Source organism: Salvelinus fontinalis, chromosome 4 (assembly GCF_029448725.1).
Source record: "Salvelinus fontinalis isolate EN_2023a chromosome 4, ASM2944872v1, whole genome shotgun sequence".
Lineage (NCBI taxonomy): Eukaryota > Metazoa > Chordata > Actinopteri > Salmoniformes > Salmonidae > Salvelinus > Salvelinus fontinalis.
Genome location: NC_074668.1, coordinates 85,597,046 through 85,618,650, shown reverse-complemented (window position 1 = coordinate 85,618,650; position 21,605 = coordinate 85,597,046). Strand labels below are relative to the sequence as shown.

General features: G+C 48.6%; 1 protein-coding gene across 11 annotated transcripts in view; it reads left to right on the top strand.

The window, feature by feature from the left end:
• LOC129854555 (transducin-like enhancer protein 3-B) overlaps positions 1 to 21,605 on the top strand; it is a 50,980-nt gene that overhangs the window by 10,519 nt on the left and 18,856 nt on the right. For 2 of the 11 annotated variants that reach the window (XM_055921760.1, XM_055921759.1), the window contains exons 6-10: positions 5,297 to 5,359; positions 5,641 to 5,745; positions 15,857 to 15,889; positions 18,667 to 18,880; positions 19,361 to 19,377. In XM_055921760.1, the coding sequence (XP_055777735.1) occupies positions 5,297 to 5,359; positions 5,641 to 5,745; positions 15,857 to 15,889; positions 18,667 to 18,880; positions 19,361 to 19,377 (432 nt within the window). Of the gene's footprint in view, positions 1 to 5,296; positions 5,360 to 5,640; positions 5,746 to 15,856; positions 15,890 to 18,666; positions 18,882 to 19,316; positions 19,378 to 21,605 lie in introns of all 11 variants that reach the window. The other 9 variants (XM_055921756.1, XM_055921755.1, XM_055921765.1 and 6 more) reach the window with 6 other exon arrangements.

The following is a 21,605-nucleotide window of genomic DNA, read 5'->3' as shown; positions in this document are numbered from 1 at the left end:
AGGAGGGATCTGCTGCACATGAACAGTGAGGGGCCGGGAGGGGGGATCTGCTGCACATTAACAATGAGGGGCTGGGAGGAGGGATCTGCTGCACATTAACAATGAGGGGCTGGGAGGAGGGATCTGCTGCACATGAACAGTGAGGGGCTGGGAGGAGGGATCTGCTGCACATTAACAATGAGGGGCTGGGAGGAGGGATCTGCTGCACATGAACAATGATGGGCTGGGAGGAGGGATCTGCTGCACATTAACAATGAGGGGCTGGGAGGAGGGATCTGCTGCACATTAACAATGAGGGGCTGGGAGGAGGGATCTGCTGCACATTAACAATGAGGGGCCGGGAGGAGGAGGGATCTGCTGCTCATGAACAATGAGGGGCCGGGAGGAGGGATCTGCTGCACATGAACAGTGAGGGGCCGGGAGGAGGAGGGATCTGCTGCACATTAACAATGAGGGGCTGGGAGGAGGGATCTGCTGCACATTAACAATGAGGGGCCGGGAGGAGGGATCTGCTGCACATTAACAATGAGGGGCCGGGAGGAGGAGGGATCTGCTGCTCATGAACAATGAGGGGCCGGGAGGAGGAGGGATCTGCTGCTCATGAACAATGAGGGGCCGGGAGGAGGGATCTGCTGCACATGAACAGTGAGGGGCCGGGAGGAGGAGGGATCTGCTGCACATTAACAATGAGGGGCTGGGAGGAGGGATCTGCTGCACATGAACAATGAGGGGCCGGGAGGAGGAGGGATCTGCTGCTCATGAACAATGAGGGGCCGGGAGGAGGAGGGATCTGCTGCTCATGAACAATGAGGGGCTGGGAGGAGGGATCTGCTGCACATGAAAAATGAGGGGCTGCTACTGAGGCAGAGGATTGCAATGATGGCCGAGTAGCGTGACGTCTTTGAGACGGATAGGGAAATGTGTGTGTGGATCATAAACCACTGTGGCTCTCTGGTTCAACGTGTGACACTGTGACTACCTGTCACCAGTTGTTTTCCTGCCAATTGAAACCTCATCAGTCTCGTCCTCTCCACTCGGCTAGCGGCTTCCAGCGACAAACAGGCAAATGGTTTTCAACACAGAGCTATTGACAAGGCCATCCTCTGAGAGGCCTCTATACTAGCAGCACCAGACAGCTCTGAGCCACTGAGTACCTGTAATTGTGGAGCCGGAGTGAACAGCCTTTACTGGCACGCCGCTCAAGGGCTTGCTTTTCATTGGCTTAAAGTGACAATACCCTATTTTATCCGCCTCCTGGCCTAAAAGCTGTTGGCGTTGAGTCGACGCCGTGCGTGCGTACACTGGGAATTGGACCCATTAGGTGGTCGGCAGTCCAAGTCTTCCCACGACGTCACCACTCGTTGGCACCATTTTGTTTCTCTGGTCTCTCTCCAACATATGAATGTGATGGGGGGGTTCTATACCGTTTTGTATTGGGATGATATTGTATTAAAGGTCCCTGGTAATTGCCAGCCCTAGGCGTTATGAGGTAGCGTTATTTACTGAACGAGTGTAGTGAAATCATAAGTAGATCTTCCACAAGTGTCCATAAAATGACATCTGACTAGTATTGTACTGAAACTCTGCTACTTGTCCCCTCTATGTTTACTGGGTAGTGATTCGCTCCTGACATCTGACTAGTATTGTACTGAAACTCTGCTACTTGTCCCTCTATGTTTACTGGGTAGTGATTCGCTCCTGACATCTGAGTAGTTTTGGCCTTTTGACAGCCGATATAACAGTTTCTTTCTGTGTCTTTTGAATGGAGTTCCCTGGATGCTTTTGGTCAGTCGGTATCTTAGGCCTTTTCAAAGGAGAGAGGATGCCTGCCTCTGAGGAGAAAAGAGAAGATTAGTGACAGGTGATGCTCAAGGATTTCTTACCCCTGAGTATTTATAGAGCACTTTCCATACATTCTGTTCATACATTTTTAGACTTTTTCTACATCCTGGTCAGAGCCAGGAGTACCTCACCAGCTGACCAGAACAGGAACAGGTACTCCAGAGTCGACGTTAAGGGCGGGAGAACGTTCCAGGAATGTTGTAACCTGGACGAACCCTAAAGGCAACACGCCGTTGGTGAGGTCACGGCTGTCTGAGCACCTGGTGTTCCAGCTCGGCTTGTGCCAGCGACCTGCTCATCCAGAAAGAACAGCGTGTATACTCAACTCAGAACACCTTCCAGTCCATGCAAGTCCCTTTATACCAGGAATAGGGAATGAACGATTGAAAATGGTGGCTGTTTTGTTGTCTATTGTGCATGTTATGTGTAGTGTGTTTGAAACACTGAGGATATTTGGTTGTTAGTTTGAGTCCAGCCTCTACAGATCTAGCTGTGTGTCTCTTCTTGTTTCCAGGGATGAAGACTAGTCACCCCCCGCGCTCCCCTCCTCCTCCCTCTTATCCCCCATTAATTTCTCCCTCTGATCTGATCGACAGCCCAGAAAAATTCTATTTAATGACCTGCCTCTGTGCGCGTAATATGATTTTACAGCCTGCTATGGTCAAGCCCAGGCCCAATTTACATAATGATCACCACCGTCAGACAGGGCCTGCTGGGCCGCCGTTGCCCTGGCAACAGGAGAGAGCGGGGACAGGAATGGAAGGGGGAGGATGTAGATGGAGGGATTGGAGGAGGGGAATGAGAAATCTGAGGGGAGTCTGCCTGGGGTTAAGGGGGTTGTGAGTTCCTGACAGGTCAGAATAGGTCTCTCTCCCCCCACATCCCCTCATTCCCCTTCCTTCCTTCCCCTGAGTCAAACAGAAGAGTGACACCACAGCAGGGCAAAAGGCCACTACCACCCCCTTTTTCTTCCATCCCCTCTTTACTATTAAACGAGGTAAAATGAGAGGAATGCGTGAAGAAACAAAGGAGAAAAGCCCCCGTCTCTCTGTCCCACGCTCACATACACCTGCTGGGCCATCTGCCCCACAATCCATTAGTTCTTCTCTCCCCAACACAGTCAAATTAGATTAGCTTAGTGTCAAGTCTCTCCCTCTTTTGCTCTCTGGAAATAAGTTAGGAGGAAAGGGTGTTTTGGCGACTATGTCTGTGGATATTCAAGAGCAGCACAACTGGATCCAGAACTCCAAATGTGGGGCTCTAAAGTGCTCTGTCTGAATCAGGCCCGAGGTATTGTCCCCCCCGCTCTATACCAATGATGTTGGTGATAGATATTGCTTGTCAGCCAGCCTCCCCTCTCCTTTCTCTCTCTGTCTTCTGTGAAATGGCTGCGTAGTAATTGTGAAGTATTACCCTGGTTTGTCTTCCTCCTCCCAAATGGTAATATCATATTTCAAACTGCTAATGAAATAAGGCCAGCTGTCTAATGGATGTGGGATAGAGGGAGACCAGAGTTGGTTTGTTTTAAGGAGAGCTCTTCCCCCCCCCCCCATTCACTTCAGTTAAGAGTAATGGGACATCCGGCGTCTAGATGGACTCTGGAGTGGACTGAGGGATTTAGGTGTGTGTGTGAGGGGAAAAACATGCCCCCTTGCTGTGTTATCAAGCATAGTGGTGTGTGTGTGTCTGTCTGTGTTCAACCAACCAAAACTGAAATGGTTTCTTGGAAGGTGCGGTGGAGGTGTAAACATTGACATTGTCATCTTCTCTGTGTCTGTTAGTAATCCAAGCTGGCTGCTGATGTAGTCCTCTCTATCTCTGTTAGTAATCCAAGCTGTCTGCTGATGTAGTCCTCTCTCTCTCTGTTAGTAATCCAAGCTGTCTGCTGATGTAGTCCTCTCTCTCTCTGTTAGTAATCCAAGCTGTCTGCTGATGTAGTCCTCTCTCTCTCTCTCTGTTAGTAATCCAAGCTGTCTGCTGATGTAGTCCTCTCTTTCTGTTAGTAATCCAAGCTGTCTGCTGATGTAGTCCTCTCTCTCTGTTAGTAATCCAAGCTGGCTGCTGATGTAGTCCTCTCTCTCTCTGTTAGTAATCCAAGCTGTCTGCTGATGTAGTCCTCGCTCTGTGTTAGTAATCCAAGCTGGCTGCTGATGTAGTCCTCTCTCTCTCTGTTAGTAATCCAAGCTGGCTGCTGATGTAGTCCTCTCTATCTCTGTTAGTAATCCAAGCTGGCTGCTGATGTAGTCCTCTCTCTCTCAGTTAGTAATCCAAGCTGTCTGCTGATGTAGTCCTCTCTCTGTCTGTTAGTAATCCAAGCTGGCTGCTGATGTAGTCCTATCTCTCTCAGTTAGTAATCCAAGCTGTCTGCTGATGTAGTCCTCTCTCTCTCTGTTAGTAATCCAGCTGTCTGCTGATGTAGTCCTCTCTCTCTCTGTTAGTAATCCAAGCTGTCTGCTGATGTAGTCCTCTCTCTGTCTGTTAGTAATCCAAGCTGGCTGCTGATGTAGTCCTCTCTCTCTCAGTTAGTAATCCAAGCTGTCTGCTGATGTAGTCCTCTCTCTCTCTGTTAGTAATCCAGCTGTCTGCTGATGTAGTCCTCTCTCTCTCTGTTAGTAATCCAAGCTGTCTGCTGATGTAGTCCTCTCTCTCTCTGTTAGTAATCCAAGCTGGCTGCTGATGTAGTCCTCTCTCTCTCTGTTAGTAATCCAAGCTGGCTGCTGATGTAGTCCTCTCTCTCTCTGTTAGTAATCCAAGCTGGCTGCTGATGTAGTCCTCTCTCTCAGTTAGTAATCCAAGCTGTCTGCTGATGTAGTCCTCTCTCTCTCTGTTAGTAATCCAAGCTGGCTGCTGATGTAGTCCTCTCTCTCTGTTAGTAATCCAAGCTGTCTGCTGATGTAGTCCTCTCTCTCTCTGTTAGTAATCCAGCTGTCTGCTGATGTAGTCCTCTCTCTCTCTGTTAGTAATCCAAGCTGTCTGCTGATGTAGTCCTCTCTCTCTCTGTTAGTAATCCAAGCTGGCTGCTGATGTAGTCCTCTCTCTCTGTTAGTAATCCAAGCTGGCTGCTGATGTAGTCCTCTCTCTCTCTCTGTTAGTAATCCAAGCTGTCTGCGGATGTAGTCCTCTCTCTCTCAGTTAGTAATCCAAGCTGGCTGCTGATGTAGTCCTCTCTCTCTCTCTGTTAGTAATCCAAGCTGTCTGCGGATGTAGTCCTCTCTCTCTCAGTTAGTAATCCAAGCTGGCTGCTGATGTAGTCCTCTCTCTCTCTGTTAGTAATCCAAGCTGTCTGCTGATGTAGTCCCCTCTCTCTGTTAGTAATCCAAGCTGGCTGCTGATGTAGTCCTCTCTCTCTCTGTGTTAGTAATCCAAGCTGGCTGCTCATGTAGTCCTCTCTCTCTCTGTTAGTAATCCAAGCTGGCTGCTGATGTAGTCCTCACCATGTTCCTCTCTCTTCCAGACTGAGATTGCTAAACGGCTCAACGCAATTCTCGCACAGATCATGCCTTTCCTGTCACAAGAGGTGAGTGCCCCACACATCCATCCTAATGCTGTCTTAACATAAAACACTTCTGCTGTTCCCATGGTTGTGTAGGCCTGTTGAATAGAGCCTCTTTTCAGCCCTATATGATTGAAGCTTAATCCCTGTTCACATGTAAAGGTTTTGATTAGTTTAACCCAAGATGACTCTAATTCTGTCTTAATAAATCTGTCTATGAAACAGGCTCTATAACCATCGAGACTTGCGGTACAGTAGCCCAGCTAAAGTTGGCTAAACCTTGTCTCTGTGTTTCTCCCCAACAGCACCAGCAGCAGGTTGCTCAGGCTGTTGAGCGTGCCAAGCAGGTCACGATGACTGAGCTCAATGCCATCATCGGGGTACGTGGACTTCCCAATCTGCCTCTCACCGTGTGTACCCCTCTTACTTTACTTCATTCAGCCAGAGACGGGGGTAAACCTGCATGTACGGAGGGGGCCGCTATTCCACTAGCAATATACTGTCTCAACTCTCATTTCACAAAGATTTAGGCCCATCTATCTCATAGATCTCGTTCACAGTAGACTACATGTTGTTTGATAATATATTTATATATATATAGCCCAGTGTGGAGTTGGTAGCTAGGTAGAGGATGTTACACTAGTAGTATGTAGACCAGGGTTTTCCTAGACACTGTCTGTCCGTTCCCCCAGCACTACACAGCTGACTCAAATAACCAACTCATTTGAATTCGTGGTGTAGTGCGATGGCAAAAACCAAAAGGTGCACCCGGGGGAGGGAAAAGGATTGAGTTTGGGAAACTGATGTAGAGGATGGTTACTGTAATGTCCTGGTAGAGGATGGTTACTGTAGTGTCCTGGTAGAGGATGGTTACTGTAGTGTCCTGGTAGGGGATGGTTACTGTAGTGTCCTGGTAGGGGATGGTTACTGTAGTGTCCTGGTAGAGGATGGTTACTGTAATACCCTGGTAGAGGATGGTTACTGTAATACCCTGGTAGAGGATGGTTACTGTAGTGTCCTGGTAGAGGATGGTTACTGTAGTGTCCTGGTAGAGGATGGTTACTGTAGTGTCCTGGTAGGGGATGGTTACTGTAGTGTCCTGGTAGGGGATGGTTACTGTAGTGTCCTGGTAGAGGATGGTTACTGTAATGCCCTGGTAGAGGATGGTTACTGTAATACCCTGGTAGGGGATGGTTACTGTAGTGTCCTGGTAGGGGATGGTTACTGTAGTGTCCTGGTAGAGGATGGTTACTGTAGTGTCCTGGTAGAGGATGGTTACTGTAATGTCCTGGTAGAGGATGGTTACTGTAGTGTCCTGGTAGGGGATGGTTACTGTAGTGTCCTGGTAGAGGATGGTTACTGTAGTGTCCTGGTAGAGGATGGTTACTGTAATGCCCTGGTAGAGGATGGTTACTGTAATACCCTGGTAGAGGATGGTTACTGTAGTGTCCTGGTAGGGGATGGTTACTGTAGTGTCCTGGTAGGGGATGGTTACTGTAGTGTCCTGGTAGAGGATGGTTACTGTAGTGTCCTGGTAGGGGATGGTTACTGTAGTGTCCTGGTAGGGGATGGTTACTGTAGTGTCCTGGTAGGGGATGGTTACTGTAGTGTCCTGGTAGAGGATGGTTACTGTAGTGTCCTGGTAGAGGATGGTTACTGTAGTGTCCTGGTAGAGGATGGTTACTGTAGTGTCCTGGTAGGGGATGGTTACTGTAGTGTCCTGGTAGAGGATGGTTACTGTAGTGTCCTGGTAGGGGATGGTTACTGTAGTGTCCTGGTAGGGGATGGTTACTGTAGTGTCCTGGTAGGGGATGGTTACTGTAGTGTCCTGGTAGGGGATGGTTACTGTAGTGTCCTGGTAGGGGATGGTTACTGTAGTGTCCTGGTAGAGGATGGTTACTGTAATGTCCTGGTAGAGGATGGTTACTGTAATGTCCTGGTAGGGGATGGTTACTGTAGTGTCCTGGTAGGGGATGGTTACTGTAGTGTCCTGGTAGGGGATGGTTACTGTAGTGTCCTGGTAGGGGATGGTTACTGTAGTGTCCTGGTAGGGGATGGTTACTGTAGTGTCCTGGTAGAGGATGGTTACTGTAATGTCCTGGTAGAGGATGGCTACTGTAATGTCCTGGTAGAGGATGGTTACTGTAATACCCTGGTAGGGGATGGTTACTGTACTGTCCTGGTAGAGGATGGTTACTGTAGTGTCCTGGTAGGGGATGGTTACTGTAGTGTCCTGGTAGAGGATGGTTACTGTAGTGTCCTGGTAGGGGATGGTTACTGTAGTGTCCTGGTAGGGGATGGTTACTGTGTCGTGTCCTGGTAGGGGATGGTTACTGTAGTGTCCTGGTAGAGGATGGTTACTGTAGTGTCCTGGTAGGGGATGGTTACTGTAGTGTCCTGGTAGGGGATGGTTACTGTAGTGTCCTGGTAGGGGATGGTTACTGTAATGTCCTGGTAGAGGATGGTTACTGTAATACCCTGGTAGGGGATGGTTACTGTAGTGTCCTGGTAGGGGATGGTTACTGTAGTGTCCTGGTAGAGGATGGTTACTGTAATGTCCTGGTAGAGGATGGTTACTGTAATACCCTGGTAGGGGATGGTTACTGTAGTGTCCTGGTAGGGGATGGTTACTGTAGTGTCCTGGTAGAGGATGGTTACTGTAATACCCTGGTAGAGGATGGTTACTGTAGTGTCCTGGTAGAGGATGGTTACTGTAGTGTCCTGGTAGAGGATGGTTACTGTAGTGTCCTGGTAGAGGATGGTTACTGTAGTGTCCTGGTAGAGGATGGTTACTGTAGTGTCCTGGTAGGGGATGGTTACTGTAGTGTCCTGGTAGGGGATGGTTACTGTAGTGTCCTGGTAGGGGATGGTTACTGTAGTGTCCTGGTAGGGGATGGTTACTGTAGTGTCCTGGTAGGGGATGGTTACTGTAGTGTCCTGGTAGGGGATGGTTACTGTAGTGTCCTGGTAGGGGATGGTTACTGTAATACCCTGGTAGGGGATGGTTACTGTAGTGTCCTGGTAGGGGATGGTTACTGTAGTGTCCTGGTAGGGTATCTTTGGAGGGGTGCACTAGCTTGCCACACTATGTCACCACCATACCCCTCCCACGTGCAGCGTTGCCTCTGTCACCACTGGTTTTTCATTATGAGTTGATGTACCTTATGTGATGCACTGTCTATATGATTTACCAGTTACCATGGTGGTTTTGATTAATTTATCTTCAATTATACATACGTCTGACGGTGATACATACTATCCCACTGGTCAGCAGTGTGTCGGTCAGTCAGCAATCTGTCCTTCAAGGGGCCCCCCTCCTGCAATGGCTGAGAGAGTGGCTGGTGGTGGTTGTGAACTGAGAGAGTGGCTGGTGTTGGTTGTGAACTGAGAGAGTGGCTGGTGTTGGTTGTGAACTGAGAGAGTGGCTGGTGTTGGTTGTGAACTGAGAGAGTGGCTGGTGTTGGTTGTGAACTGAGAGAGTGGCTGGTGTTGGTTGTGAACTGAGAGAGTGGCTGGTGTTGGTTGTGAACTGAGAGAGTGGCTGGTGTTGGTTGTGAACTGAGAGAGTGGCTGGTGTTGGATGTGAACTGAGAGAGTGGCTGGTGTTGGTTGTGAACTGAGAGAGTGGCTGGTGTTAGATGTGAACTGAGAGAGTGGCTGGTGTTGGTTGTGAACTGAGATGTTCACAGAGAGGGTAACGTAAAGACCTGGCTGAGATTAGAGCGGTAACACTGATCAGATCTTGGAGCTTTGCTCTGATTCCACTTTGCCAGTAAGGATGTTTTTAATTGGATAAGGAGCTCCAGCCAGTGCAGTCTTCATCGCTACCTCTCAGCCTTCTTATTCCTCTACAGGCTCACCAGTAGTGTCCTGAAGCTGAGATTACACTTACTGTTATAGCCTCTCCCCACCCCCCACACACACACCATCTTAGAGCTCTATGGAAACTAGGCTATAGAACTTAACCATGTTGTGGCTGTATCGTAATAAGGCTTCACCTAGTAATCCCTTCACCCTGAAAGTCAAAGCTCTCCTCATTCCACTTATTTGATCTATTCCAGTCGTGGCACACCTGATCCAGTTAACCAAGGGCTTGCTGATGAGTTGTGTGTTTCTAGGAGCAGTCAGATCCATCTGGGAATCTGAACACTCTGAAATGATAACACCTTGTCTTCCTAAGTTCCTAGAACATCTTTTGTTCCTTCCGCCCTATTATATAAAGCTAACATGCTAGCTGTTTTTACTAGTTCGAGCTAGATGACCACCTAGCTGTCCGTAGCTATCCTGAAGCCCTTAGCGGTTAGCTAGCTGACCCCCTAGCTGTCAGTAGCTATCCTGAAGCCCTTAGCGGTTAGCTAGCTGACCCCCTAGCTGCCAGTAGCTATCCCGAAGCCCTTAGCGGTTAGCTATCTGACCCCCTAGCTGCCAGTAGCTATCCTGAAGCCCTGACCCCCTAGCTGTCAGTAGCTATCCTGAAGCCCTTAGCGGTTAGCTAGCTGACCCCCTAGCTGCCAGTAGCTATCCTGAAGCCCTTAGCGGTTAGCTATCTGACCCCCTAGCTGCCAGTAGCTATCCTGAAGCCCTTTGCGGTTAGCTATCTGACCCCCTAGCTGTCAGTAGCTATCCTGAAGCCCTTAGCGGTTAGCTAGCTGACCCCCTAGCTGCCAGTAGCTATCCTGAAGCCCTTAGCGGTTAGCTAGCTGACCCCCTAGCTGTCAGTAGCTATCCTGAAGCCCTTAGCGGTTAGCTAGCTGACCCCCTAGCTGCCAGTAGCTATCCTGAAGCCCTTAGCGGTTAGCTAGCTGACCCCCTAGCTGCCAGTAGCTATCCTGAAGCCCTTAGCTAGCAGTTAGCCAGCTCCATGGACGGGGTCAAGCTGGCCGGAGGCAGATATTGGAATTCAATTAAGGCAATGAGCCAAGACTGTGTCCCCCGTTTCCAAGGTAATTACTTCCTCCTCTCCTCCCAGCCACCAGGCAGTTTAATTTGACTGTCCAGCGGACAGACAGACAGACACGCCTTTGCCATTAAGCAGGGGCAGGGCTGTTGTGCTCGGCAACTTGGCACACATACACACAAACACTATGAAAACAGGCTTTTATTTGTTGGAGGAAGAGATGGCAGGAAATCAATCTCCATGCTGCCACTGTGTGGAGGAGAGAGCAAGGGATAGAGGGATGGAAGAAGGGAGGTCACATATTCAGAAGCCAGCAGGGTTTGGCTAGTTGATGTGTGTGTCTGACTAAACTATGTCCCGTGTCAAACAGAGGCACATACACACAATCACACTTCTATCAGAGGGAGAAACTAAATTGACAGGGAGACGGACAGAAGTGTACTCTTAACCCTGTTTTCTTTAAACCTAGGGGACTCAACTAGGTCATCTTTACACTGAGGGACTCAACTAGGTCATCTTTACACTGAGGGACTCAACTAGGTCATCTTTACACTGAGGGACTCAACTAGGTCATCTTTACACTGAGGGACTCAACTAGGTCATCTTTACACTGAGGGACTCAACTAGGTCATCTTTACACTGGGGGACTCAACTATGTCATCTTTACACTGAGGGACTCAACTAGGTCATCTTTACACTGAGGGACTCAACTAGGTCATCTTTACACTGAGGGACTCAACTAGGTCATCTTTACACTGAGGGACTCAACAAGGTCATCTTTACACTGAGGGACTCAACAAGGTCATCTTTACACTGAGGGACTCAACTAGGTCATCTTTACACTGAGGGACTCAACTATGTCATCTTTACACTGAGGGACTCAACTAGGTCATCTTTACACTGAGGGACTCAACTAGGTCATCTTTACACTGAGGGACTCAACTAGGTCATCTTTACACGGAGGGACTCAACTAGGTCATCATTACACGGAGGGACTCAACTAGGTCATCTTTACACGGAGGGACTCAGCTAGGTCATCTTTACACGGAGGGACTCAGCTAGGTCATCTTTACACGAAGGGACTCAGCTAGGTCATCTTTACACGGAGGGACTCAGCTAGGTCATCTTTACACGGAGGGACTCAACTAGGTCATCTTTACACGGAGGGACTCAACTAGGTCATCTTTACACGGAGGGACTCAACTAGGTCATCTTTACACGGAGGGACTCAACTAGGTCATCTTTACACGGAGGGACTCAACTAGGTCATCTTTACACGGAGGGACTCAACTAGGTCATCTTTACACGGAGGGACTCAACTAGGTCATCTTTACACGGAGGGACTCAACTAGGTCGTCTTTACACGGAGGGACTCAACTAGGTCGTCTTTACACGGAGGGACTCAACTAGGTCGTCTTTACACGGAGGGACTCAACTAGGTCGTCTTTACACGGAGGGACTCAACTAGGTCGTCTTTACACGGAGGGACTCAACTAGGTCGTCTTTACACGGAGGGACTCAACTAGGTCGTCTTTACACGGAGGGACTCAACTAGGTCGTCTTTACACGGAGGGACTCAACTAGGTCGTCTTTACACGGAGGGACTCAACTAGGTCGTCTTTACACGGAGGGACTCAACTAGGTCGTCTTTACACGGAGGGACTCAACTAGGTCGTCTTTACACGGAGGGACTCAACTAGGTCGTCTTTACACGGAGGGACTCAACTAGGTCGTCTTTACACGGAGGGACTCAACTAGGTCGTCTTTACACGGAGGGACTCAACTAGGTCGTCTTTACACTGAGGGACAGACATGCAGAGTAATTTGTCTGAGAAAGAAGATCCATAGACTTAACTCAGCGCTGATGAAGAGAGACGTGTGTGTATATATATATATATATATATATATATATATATATATATATATATATATATATACACACACACAAGTATATGTGGACACCCCTTCAAATCAGTGGATTCGGCTATTTCAGCCACACCTGTTACACACCTGTTAGGTGTATAAAATCGCATGCAGCCATGCAATCTCCATAGACAAACATTGTCAGTAGAATGGCCTTACTAAAGAGGTCAGTGACTTTCAACGTGCCACTGTCATAGGATGCCACCTTTCAAACAAGTCAGTTGGTTTAATTTCTGCCCTGCCAGAGCTGCCCTGGTCAACTGTAAGTGCTGTTATTGTGGAGTGGAAAGGTCTAGGAGCAACAAAGGCTCAGCCGCGAAGGGGAAGGCCACACAGCTCACAGAATGGGACCGCCAAGTGCTGTAGAGCGTAAAAATCGTCTGTCCTCGGTTGCAACACTCACTGCAGAGTTCCAAACTGCCTTTGGAAGCAACTTCAGCACAATAGCTGTTTGTTGGGAGCTTCATGAAATGGGTTTCCATGGCCGAGCAGCCGCACACAAGCCTAAGATCAACATTCGCAGTGCCAAGCATCAGCTGGAGTGGTGTAAAGCTTGCCGCCATTGGACTCTGGAGAAATGGAAATATGAATCACGCTTTACCATCTGGCAGTCTGATTAACGAATCTGGATTTGGCAGATTCCAGGAGAACGCTACCTGCCCGAATGCGTAGTACCAACTGTAAAGTTTGGTGGAGGAGGAATAATGGTCTGGGGCTGTTTTTCATGGTTCAGGCCCCTTGGTTCCAGTGAAGGGAAATCAAATTGCTACATCATACAATGACATTCTAGACGATTCTGTGCTTCCAATTTTTTGGCAACACTTTGGGGAAGTCCCTTTCCTGTTTCAGCATGACAATGCCCCCATGCAGAAATGGTTCGTCAAGATTGGTGTGGATAAACTTGAGCAACACACTCACACACACCCAGTCCTCCAGAAAGGGAGCGACACACACACACACCCAGTCCTCCAGAAAGGGAGCAACACACTCACACACCCAGTCATCCAGAAAGGGAGCAACACACACACACACACACACCCAGTCCTCCAGAAAGGGAGCGACACACTCACACACACCCAGTCCTCCAGAAAGGGAGCGACACACACACACACACCCAGTCCTCCAGAAAGGGAGCGACACACACACACACCCAGTCCTCCAGAAAGGGAGCGACACACTCACACACCCAGTCATCCAGAAAGGGAGCAACACACACACACACACACACCCAGTCCTCCAGAAAGGGAGCGACACACTCACACACACCCAGTCCTCCAGAAAGGGAGCGACACACACACACACACACACACCCAGTCCTCCAGAAAGGGAGCGACACACACACACACACCCAGTCCTCCAGAAAGGGAGCGACACACACACACACACACCCAGTCCTCCAGAAAGGGAGCGACACACACACACACCCCCAGTCCTCCAGAAAGGGAGCGACACACACACACACCCAGTCCTCCAGAAAGGGAGCGACACACACACACACCCAGTCCTCCAGAAAGGGAGCGACACACACACACACACACCCAGTCCTCCAGAAAGGGAGCAACACACACACACCCAGTCATCCAGAAAGGGAGCAACACACACACACACACACACACACACACACACCCAGTCCTCCAGAAAGGGAGCGACACACACACACACACCCAGTCCTCCAGAAAGGGAGCGACACACACACACACACACAGCGCACCCTGACCGAATCACCCTGACCGGGTCAGATTTCTTTTCCCAGTAGTCAGTCAGTCTCCGCTCCCCAGGCCAGTGTTATCTCAGGAGATATACTACCTGCTAATCTGTCCTCTTCCCCAGGCACAGAGTGACCTGAGAGAGAGGGCGCTCCAATAAACAACAGATTCCAACAGGGCTGACAACCCCCAACACAACACTGCATTCCTGCCAGTTTGTATGCAAACTGTTTATATGGTTTCCTACAGTAATATCGCTCTGCACAGACAACAGTTTATACACTGTTCCCCATTGTGTCCCATAACACAGGTGCACTAATCTAGCTCTCCAGACAACCAGCACAGTTGCTGTACTAACAGATTGCACATGATGTTCCAGAACGTTAACCCATTCCAAAGTAATCACGGATCTGTTCATTGTTAATCTTACCAAGTAGACAAACTAGGTGCCCATTTTAATTTAGGTAGTGTGTGTGAAGCTACTAGCTTTTTAGCACCACCTTGTTCTTAGATAAAGGTTAACAGGACAGGATGAAGTTACCCCCAGACACTGATCTAAGACCAGTTTAGCAAGTTTCCACCCCAATGGTTAAAGTTGGGATTTGGGCAGGGAAAGCTGATCCTAGATTAGTACCTAGGGGCAGCATCAATGGGTAACAGATGGGTTACTGTTGGTGTTTTGCATATCTAAACTAGTAAAGCCTATGTAAATGGTCATCTTTTGGACACCGGACACACGATGCATGTAAAACACGTATTACAGCCCCCGTTCTGTTGTTGTTCTTGGCCAAACATTTGCTATTTGGAGGAACCACTCGCTCACTTTGCATGTTTTTATTTGCTGCAGATTTGAGTGTCAAATTCACATTTCCATTTGGTTTGAGTGTGCCCCTTTTTCCACACAGAGGGCATTTGTCTGCAGTCACATTGGCTCAAACCTCTGGGTAGTACCTCATTATTTACATATTAGATGTCTGGTAGATATGGCTTTGGTTTCCATCTAGGTGGAGCGTAGCAAACTGGCTAAATGGACACTACATAGTCTGTAAAGAATATAGCAATTAGACTGATTTTAAGACCAGACTTTTATTTTGCCCTATACGTCAGTATGTGTAGGCCTATCCCTCTATTTAATGAGTATTTTTTATATTTTTTAAATGTATTTTTCTACTCAACACCTGAAAACTAATTAATACACGCCACTGTGTGACATAAGAACCTCAGCCATTGCAGGTACCTCAGCCCCCTTGAAGGACTCTCATACTGCTGACCAACGATGTGTTCTCACAGTTCATTTCACTTTGGACATTGTGTTATCGTAGCCTTACCACTCAAACTGTACTGCATTGCATGCACCTGTGATTAGCCTCCTAGCATTAGCAAGCATGGAGCTATAGCTAGCATTAGCAAGCATGGAGCTATAGCTAGCATTAGCAAGCATGGAGCTATAGCTAGCATTAGCAAGCATGGAGCTATAGCTAGCATTAGCAAGCATGGAGCTATAGCTAGCATTAGCAAGCATGGAGCTATAGCTAGCATTAGCAAGCATGGAGCTATAGCTAGCATTAGCAAGCATGGAGCTATAGCTAGCATTAGCAAGCATGGAGCTAAAGCTAGCATTAGCAAGCATGGAGCTATAGCTAGCATTAGCAAGCATGGAGCTATAGCTAGCATTAGCAAGCATGGAGCTAAAGCTAGCATTAGCAAGCATGGAGCTATAGCTAGCATTAGCAAGCATGGAGCTATAGCTAGCATTAGCAAGCATGGAGCTATAGCTAGCATTAGTACTGAGCTAGATCTAGGGAAGTCCTCAATTGCGTACTCTTTGCGTCCTCTCTCCTCGTCTCCTTAAAAACCATTGGATGAGAAAGCCAGAGGTCCCTCCCCTCTGACCTCCTCAATGGGTTTTGAGAAGAGAAGACTTGAGTGTGCAATTGAGATCTTCCCTAGCCACAGCTACCTCCTCTTACCACCCTTTTTCTTTGACTCCTACAGCAACAGCAACATGCTGTCTACCCAGCCTTCATGGTCAGTGTTTGGGAGAGGGATGGATGGAGGGAATGAGAAGAGATGTGGTTGACGTTTGTTTGAATTGCTGCTACTGTTAGCATGTCAAGTGGTTTTGTAACGACAGATAAACCACTGTGTGGTAGGAAGTCGGGAACTAAAGCATGCATTGGGTGTCTCGATACTGAAGTTGGCTACCTTCCCTTTGTTTGCTTTCCTTGATCCAAAAAAAGGCTAGTGCAGGAAAGGAAGCACTTCAAAGTATTGGAACCCAGCCTCGTTTGTTTCTATGCTCTTTAGTCATGTAGTCTGCCAGCCAGTCTGCCAGTCAGTTATTCTTTCATAGTGTTGATGTTGGTTCTAGCTGACTCTAACAGTCTGTCTGTGGGAGCTGTGATTTGCCCCGTTAGCTTTAATAGTCTCTTCCCTGCTCATCCCCTCCTGACAAAACCCGGCTAAGATTTGGAGTCATTTACACAGATGAAAACAGATAAGTGTGAAAGGAAGTCGGTCACCTCTTTATCCAGGAATATTGAATCGGAGGCAGTTTATTTCCCCATCCCTCACTCCTCTCCTCGTCCGCCTCGGTGGCCCCCTAATGAGACTTCTTGATGATGCTTCTCTGCATGCTTCCCTCATTAGGCACCCTCAACAGGGACTTCTCTGCTCTATCCTTACCTCCCTCCCTAACACACATAGGCCTCTGCTCCACACACCACCAGCACAATATTGATTAACAATCCTGCCTGTCTAAGTGGGTTCCATCCATTCTATACCGCCAGCCCCTCAGCTCCAGATAATGAGCCTACTGGATAATAGGCCTATTGTTGAGACCAGACTTGATCAACCTTTACTGTTAAAAGGCTTACAAGCTCTGTATGTGTTTCCCCCTCCTCTCCTAATGAGTAGTATGGGTCAGGGGTATAATACTCCCAGCTATCAGGAAGGTCAATAGATTGGTTTGGGACTGACAGTTGATGGATGTGCTAAGTGTTATTTAACCTCGTTTTAAAGCACTCGCTTCCCCTTTTCAGCTGAGTGGCTATTTAACTCCCGCCTGTTAGTCTGGATCCCTGAGTCAATCTCGCTCTCCCTCTCTCGCTCTCCCTCTTCCTCTGTCTGTCTCTCCCTGTCTTTCTCTCAGCCTCTCTTTCTCTCACGCTCTTTCTCTCACGCTCTCTGACGTTGACAGGCTCTTGGGAGGGCTAAGTGTCTGTGTCCCGCCCTCTCTGCCTGTTAACAGGCTTTGCCAGAGGGCCAGGAGGTGGGCGGCTGGCTTTGCTTGTTGGGTGTTGAAGGGTTTGCAGTTTTGATTTTCACCTGCGGTCATGTCGTGTGTGAAATTAACCCTATGTGCAACCCTCTGGGAATACATCCCCAGCCATGTTCCTGTCTGTAGTGTCTGCTAAAACAGTGCACATAGAATAGAGATCTTCCAGTAGGAAGCCTGCTTTGAAGGACGGTTAACTAGCAGTTGTTGTGTATCAGCTGCTTCTCACTAATTGCTGCAGGCAGCTGGTGTTTGGGCGCAGTTCATCCAGTATTTATCAAGTATATTCTGTTCATAAAATGAGGTGGACTTTCTTTAGTGCGACGTGTGTGTGTGTGTGTGTGTGAAGGATATGGGGTGTGTGTGTGTGTGTGTGTGTGTGAAGGATGTGTGTGTGAAGGATTCCCACGGTGTGTGTGTGTGAAGGATATGGTCTGTGTGTGTGTGTGTGTGTGTGTGAAGGATGTGTGTGTGAAGGATTCCACGGTGTGTGTGTGTGTGTGAAGGATATGGTCTGTGTGTGTGTGTGAAGGATACGGTATGTGTGAAGGTAGTGTGTGTGTGTGTACGGTGTGTGTGAAGGTAGTGTGTGTGTGTGTGTGTGTATGGTGTGTGTGAAGGATACGGGGGGTGGGTGTGTGTGAAGGAAACGGGGGGTGGGTGTGTGAAGGATATGGGGGGTGGGTGTGTGAAGGATACGGGGGGGGGGGGGGGGGGGGTGGTGGTGATGGCCTTATTGCTAAGGATGGTTCTTACCTACTGGTCTCTAACAAACAGGACTTTGCAATTTAATTCAACTCCCCAATCATTCCTCCTTCCCATGGTTTAGGACTGTTATTGGGGAGGGAAGGGAGACTAACAACTTTATGTACTAGGACAGTGGTTCTCAAACCTCTCCTCAGGGACCCCTAGCCGGTCCAAACCTCTCCTCAGGGACCCCCAGCCGGTTCAAACCTCTCCTCGGGAACCCCCAGCCGGTTCAAACCTCTCCTCGGGGACCCCCAGCCGGTTCAAACCTCTCCTCGGGGACCCCCAGCCGGTTCAAACCTCTCCTCGGGGACCCCCAGCCGGTCCATACCTCTCCTCGGGGACCCCCAGCCGGTCCAAACCTCTCCTCAGGGACCCCCAGCCGGTCCAAACCTCTCCTCAGGGACCCCCAGCCGGTTAATATATTTGATCTATTCCAGAACTAGCACACCTGATTCATCTTGTCAACTAATCATCAAGCCCTTGACTAGGTAAATCAGGTGAACTAGTTCTATGCTAAAACACAATAGTAAAACGTCTCGGGGTTCCTGGAGAAGAGATTTGAGAACCACAGTACCAGGGCTTGTTATCCAGTGGAGTGTCACGTTTAGACCGCTGCAGATAGAAATGTGCCATTGACATCAGCTCTAGCCAGTACATATTTCTGAGAGTTTGTGTAACGTTGTGCCCACCTGAACTAAGCCCCCTCCATGTGTTGTATATCCAGTCCCCCGGTCTCTTCCCAGCCGACCCACTTGTCCTATGCCTTGTTCCCCAACAGCAACAGCAGCTCCAGGCTCAACACCTGTCCCACGCTGCCCACGGTGGGCCACCCATCCAGATGCCCCCGCACCCCTCGGGCCTGCAGCCCCCCGGCATACCCCCCATCCCGGGCGTGGCAGGCTCCGGTCTGCTGGCGCTGGGTGCCCTGGGCAGCCAGGCCCACCTGCCCTCCGTCAAGGACGAGAAGAACAACCACGACCTGGAGCACAGAGGTGAGGCGCTTGAGGGTGTGGATAGTCAGGTGGTTCTGCTCAATGTGCAGTGTCACTTTGCATTGCGGCCATTTTGGATCCATACAATAGGCATTGTGGTTTCTGTACAGCACTTCGAGATATTAGCTGATGTACGAAGGGCTATATAAAATAAACTTGATTTGATATTGTGGCCATTTTGTCCCTGCTCAGTGGACATTTGTGGCTCTAAATTACACCCATTTTGGTTCTGTGCTGATTTTGTTTGGGTATGAGTTGGGTGGCTTGATGTCCATGTACTCTCAGGCCACAGTGGCTGTAAACACTCATTAAATTAACTTGTCTGAATGTCAAAGCAAAGTATTTAAAAATGTATTTTTCTCGTGAATGCAGACCCGTTAAGTCACAATACATGTTGCCATTCGTACTAACGTTCTTTTCACTTTCTCCCTCTTGGCCTGTCATCCTTTCACTCCCCCCTGGCGATCCCTCTGGTAAAAGAACGAGAGTCGAGCACGGTAAGTTGTCCTTTATTCTTCTGAGGTCCCGCCCATCTCTACCGCCCCCTCTCTCACCCTCTCTCACCCACCTTGCCCTCCCTTGACATTGACTTTGAGCCAGTCTGTTTGGTGACTAAGGCACTTTGCATAGACTTTAAACACCACGCCTTGTTAGAAATGTAAAATTCCTGATCCCTGCAGTAGAACACACACGTTTTGTCTGGTATAAGCTATTCTGCAATCAAATAATGAATGGGGGGAGCCGAGTCTGCCTCATAGAGCTGGTGCTGCTTCCCCCTCTACACTATCTAATCCAGGTGGAAAATGACTCCAGTCACCAGGCGAGGATTAGCCCGCTCTATAATTTCATCACAATTAAAAGAGACTTTGACTCTCGTCTCTCCTAAGAGGATTTACTGTTGCCCATCTATCCACCCCTCCTCCCTCCTCTCTGCCTTTGACTCCTTCCATCTTTCTCTTTGTTTTCTAATACGCTCCTTTTCCTTTTGTCTGTTTGTTGTAATCATTCTCTCTCTCCTTCCTTTCTGTTCATACTCAATCGTTTGGTCTGTCTCTCTGTCTCTTTCTCTCTGTCTCTTTCTCTCTCTGCCTACTTCCAGTAAATATTTCTGAACACAGATAGTGAATAGTTTCCTCCTGCCTCCCTCCTTCCCCCGGGCTTCTTCTCTTGTTAAAGCCTCTGTTTATTAGACTGGATTAAATCTCTCTGATAGCCAGGGATAGTGATGCGGTGGCGGCTGCGACAACGCAGGGATTGGGTTCCCAATGACTGGGCAGCGTGAATGGGTGCAGTCATGTCTGAAGGGAACGAAACTGGGCCCCTGCGATTAGTAGTGCTAATGCTAATGTCACTCCCCTCCCTCATCTCCCTCAGTCGCTTCCTCCCTTCCTGTCCTGTTGTCTCAGGTCACCTGATAGGGGTGAGGTTATCCAGTCTGTTAATCATGCCTTAAAAGGCCACTGTGTATTAGACAGACACACACATTGTTTTACTATCCTTGTTGGGACCAAGCAATGTATTCCCATTCAAAATTATATTTACCCTAAATCTAACCCTAACCTTAAACCGAACCCTAACCTTAAACCTAACCCGTAAGCCTAAAATAGCCTTTTCCCTTGTGGGGGCTGGTGAAATGTCCCCACTTGTCAGAATTGTCCCTGTTTTTACTATTCTTGTAAAGGTGTCCGCATGCTTCCCAGACGGAACAGTTTGGAAGAGTTTATGCATATAGTATGACAAAATGTTGGGGCTTTTCGGGCACATTTTTTTCTCGAGGCCAGTTGGGAGCCGACGTCTTCGCCCGTGATTGGTCAACTGTAGGGATTCTTCAATAGTCTTTGTTGTTGTTCAATGAGAGACGACTCGTTTGCATGCACATTTCTTCATTGAGAAATATTGCATCAAACATAGTTCATGTAAAATTGCGTGACTAAGATCTCCTTGGCAGAAACGTCAAAATGTAATTACTTTTTTAATTCTGACTTTTGAGGAAGTGTATACTGGCTACGGCGTCTCAAAATGGACAAACTACTATTGCTGCTTTTTTCCCCTCATTTTTTCAAGCGCATGTCTTTAAGGGAGTATGCGAACACACTTGTTCGGTTCGCCTAGTCGACTTCAGCTGAACTGAAGCATGCTGACACAGGACTTCTGATACCCACAAGGATAGTAAAACCAAAAACGCACAGGAGGTAGCTAGCTAGTTACCCACCCCACCTCCCCTCTTTCAACCCCTCAGGCCAGTCCACCTCTATTTGTCTCTCTCCTTTTATCCTCTCCAAAAGAGAAGTTGCGCATTTTGGAGCCACAATGGCAACATTCATGTACATATTTAGAGCCGGGATGGGGGGAAAAGGAGGGGTAGAATGGAGGGTTTGACTTAGAGTCACGAAGAGTCAGATTCCTTTGTGCAGCAGCCAGGACGAGGGCATGTTGCCTAGAAAGCCCTTCTGAATGGGGCACCCCAACGCTGCCCAACCACATCCTCCTCTCTCTCGTTCTGTCTGTCAACCACAAGGCCCCGTCTCTTTTTTTTCTCTTGCTCCTTTTATTTCTGTACTCTCGCTGTCGTTCGTTTCTTCTTTCTCAGTGGACATGGGTGAGGGGTTAAAATGGGTAGCTCTTGTCCTCTCTTTAGTCTCTCTCTCTCTCTGTCTCTGTGGGTAATGAAAGGCTGGATGAGTGTGTGGGCTTGGCATGGAGGGCCCAGTGTACCCAGTGCATC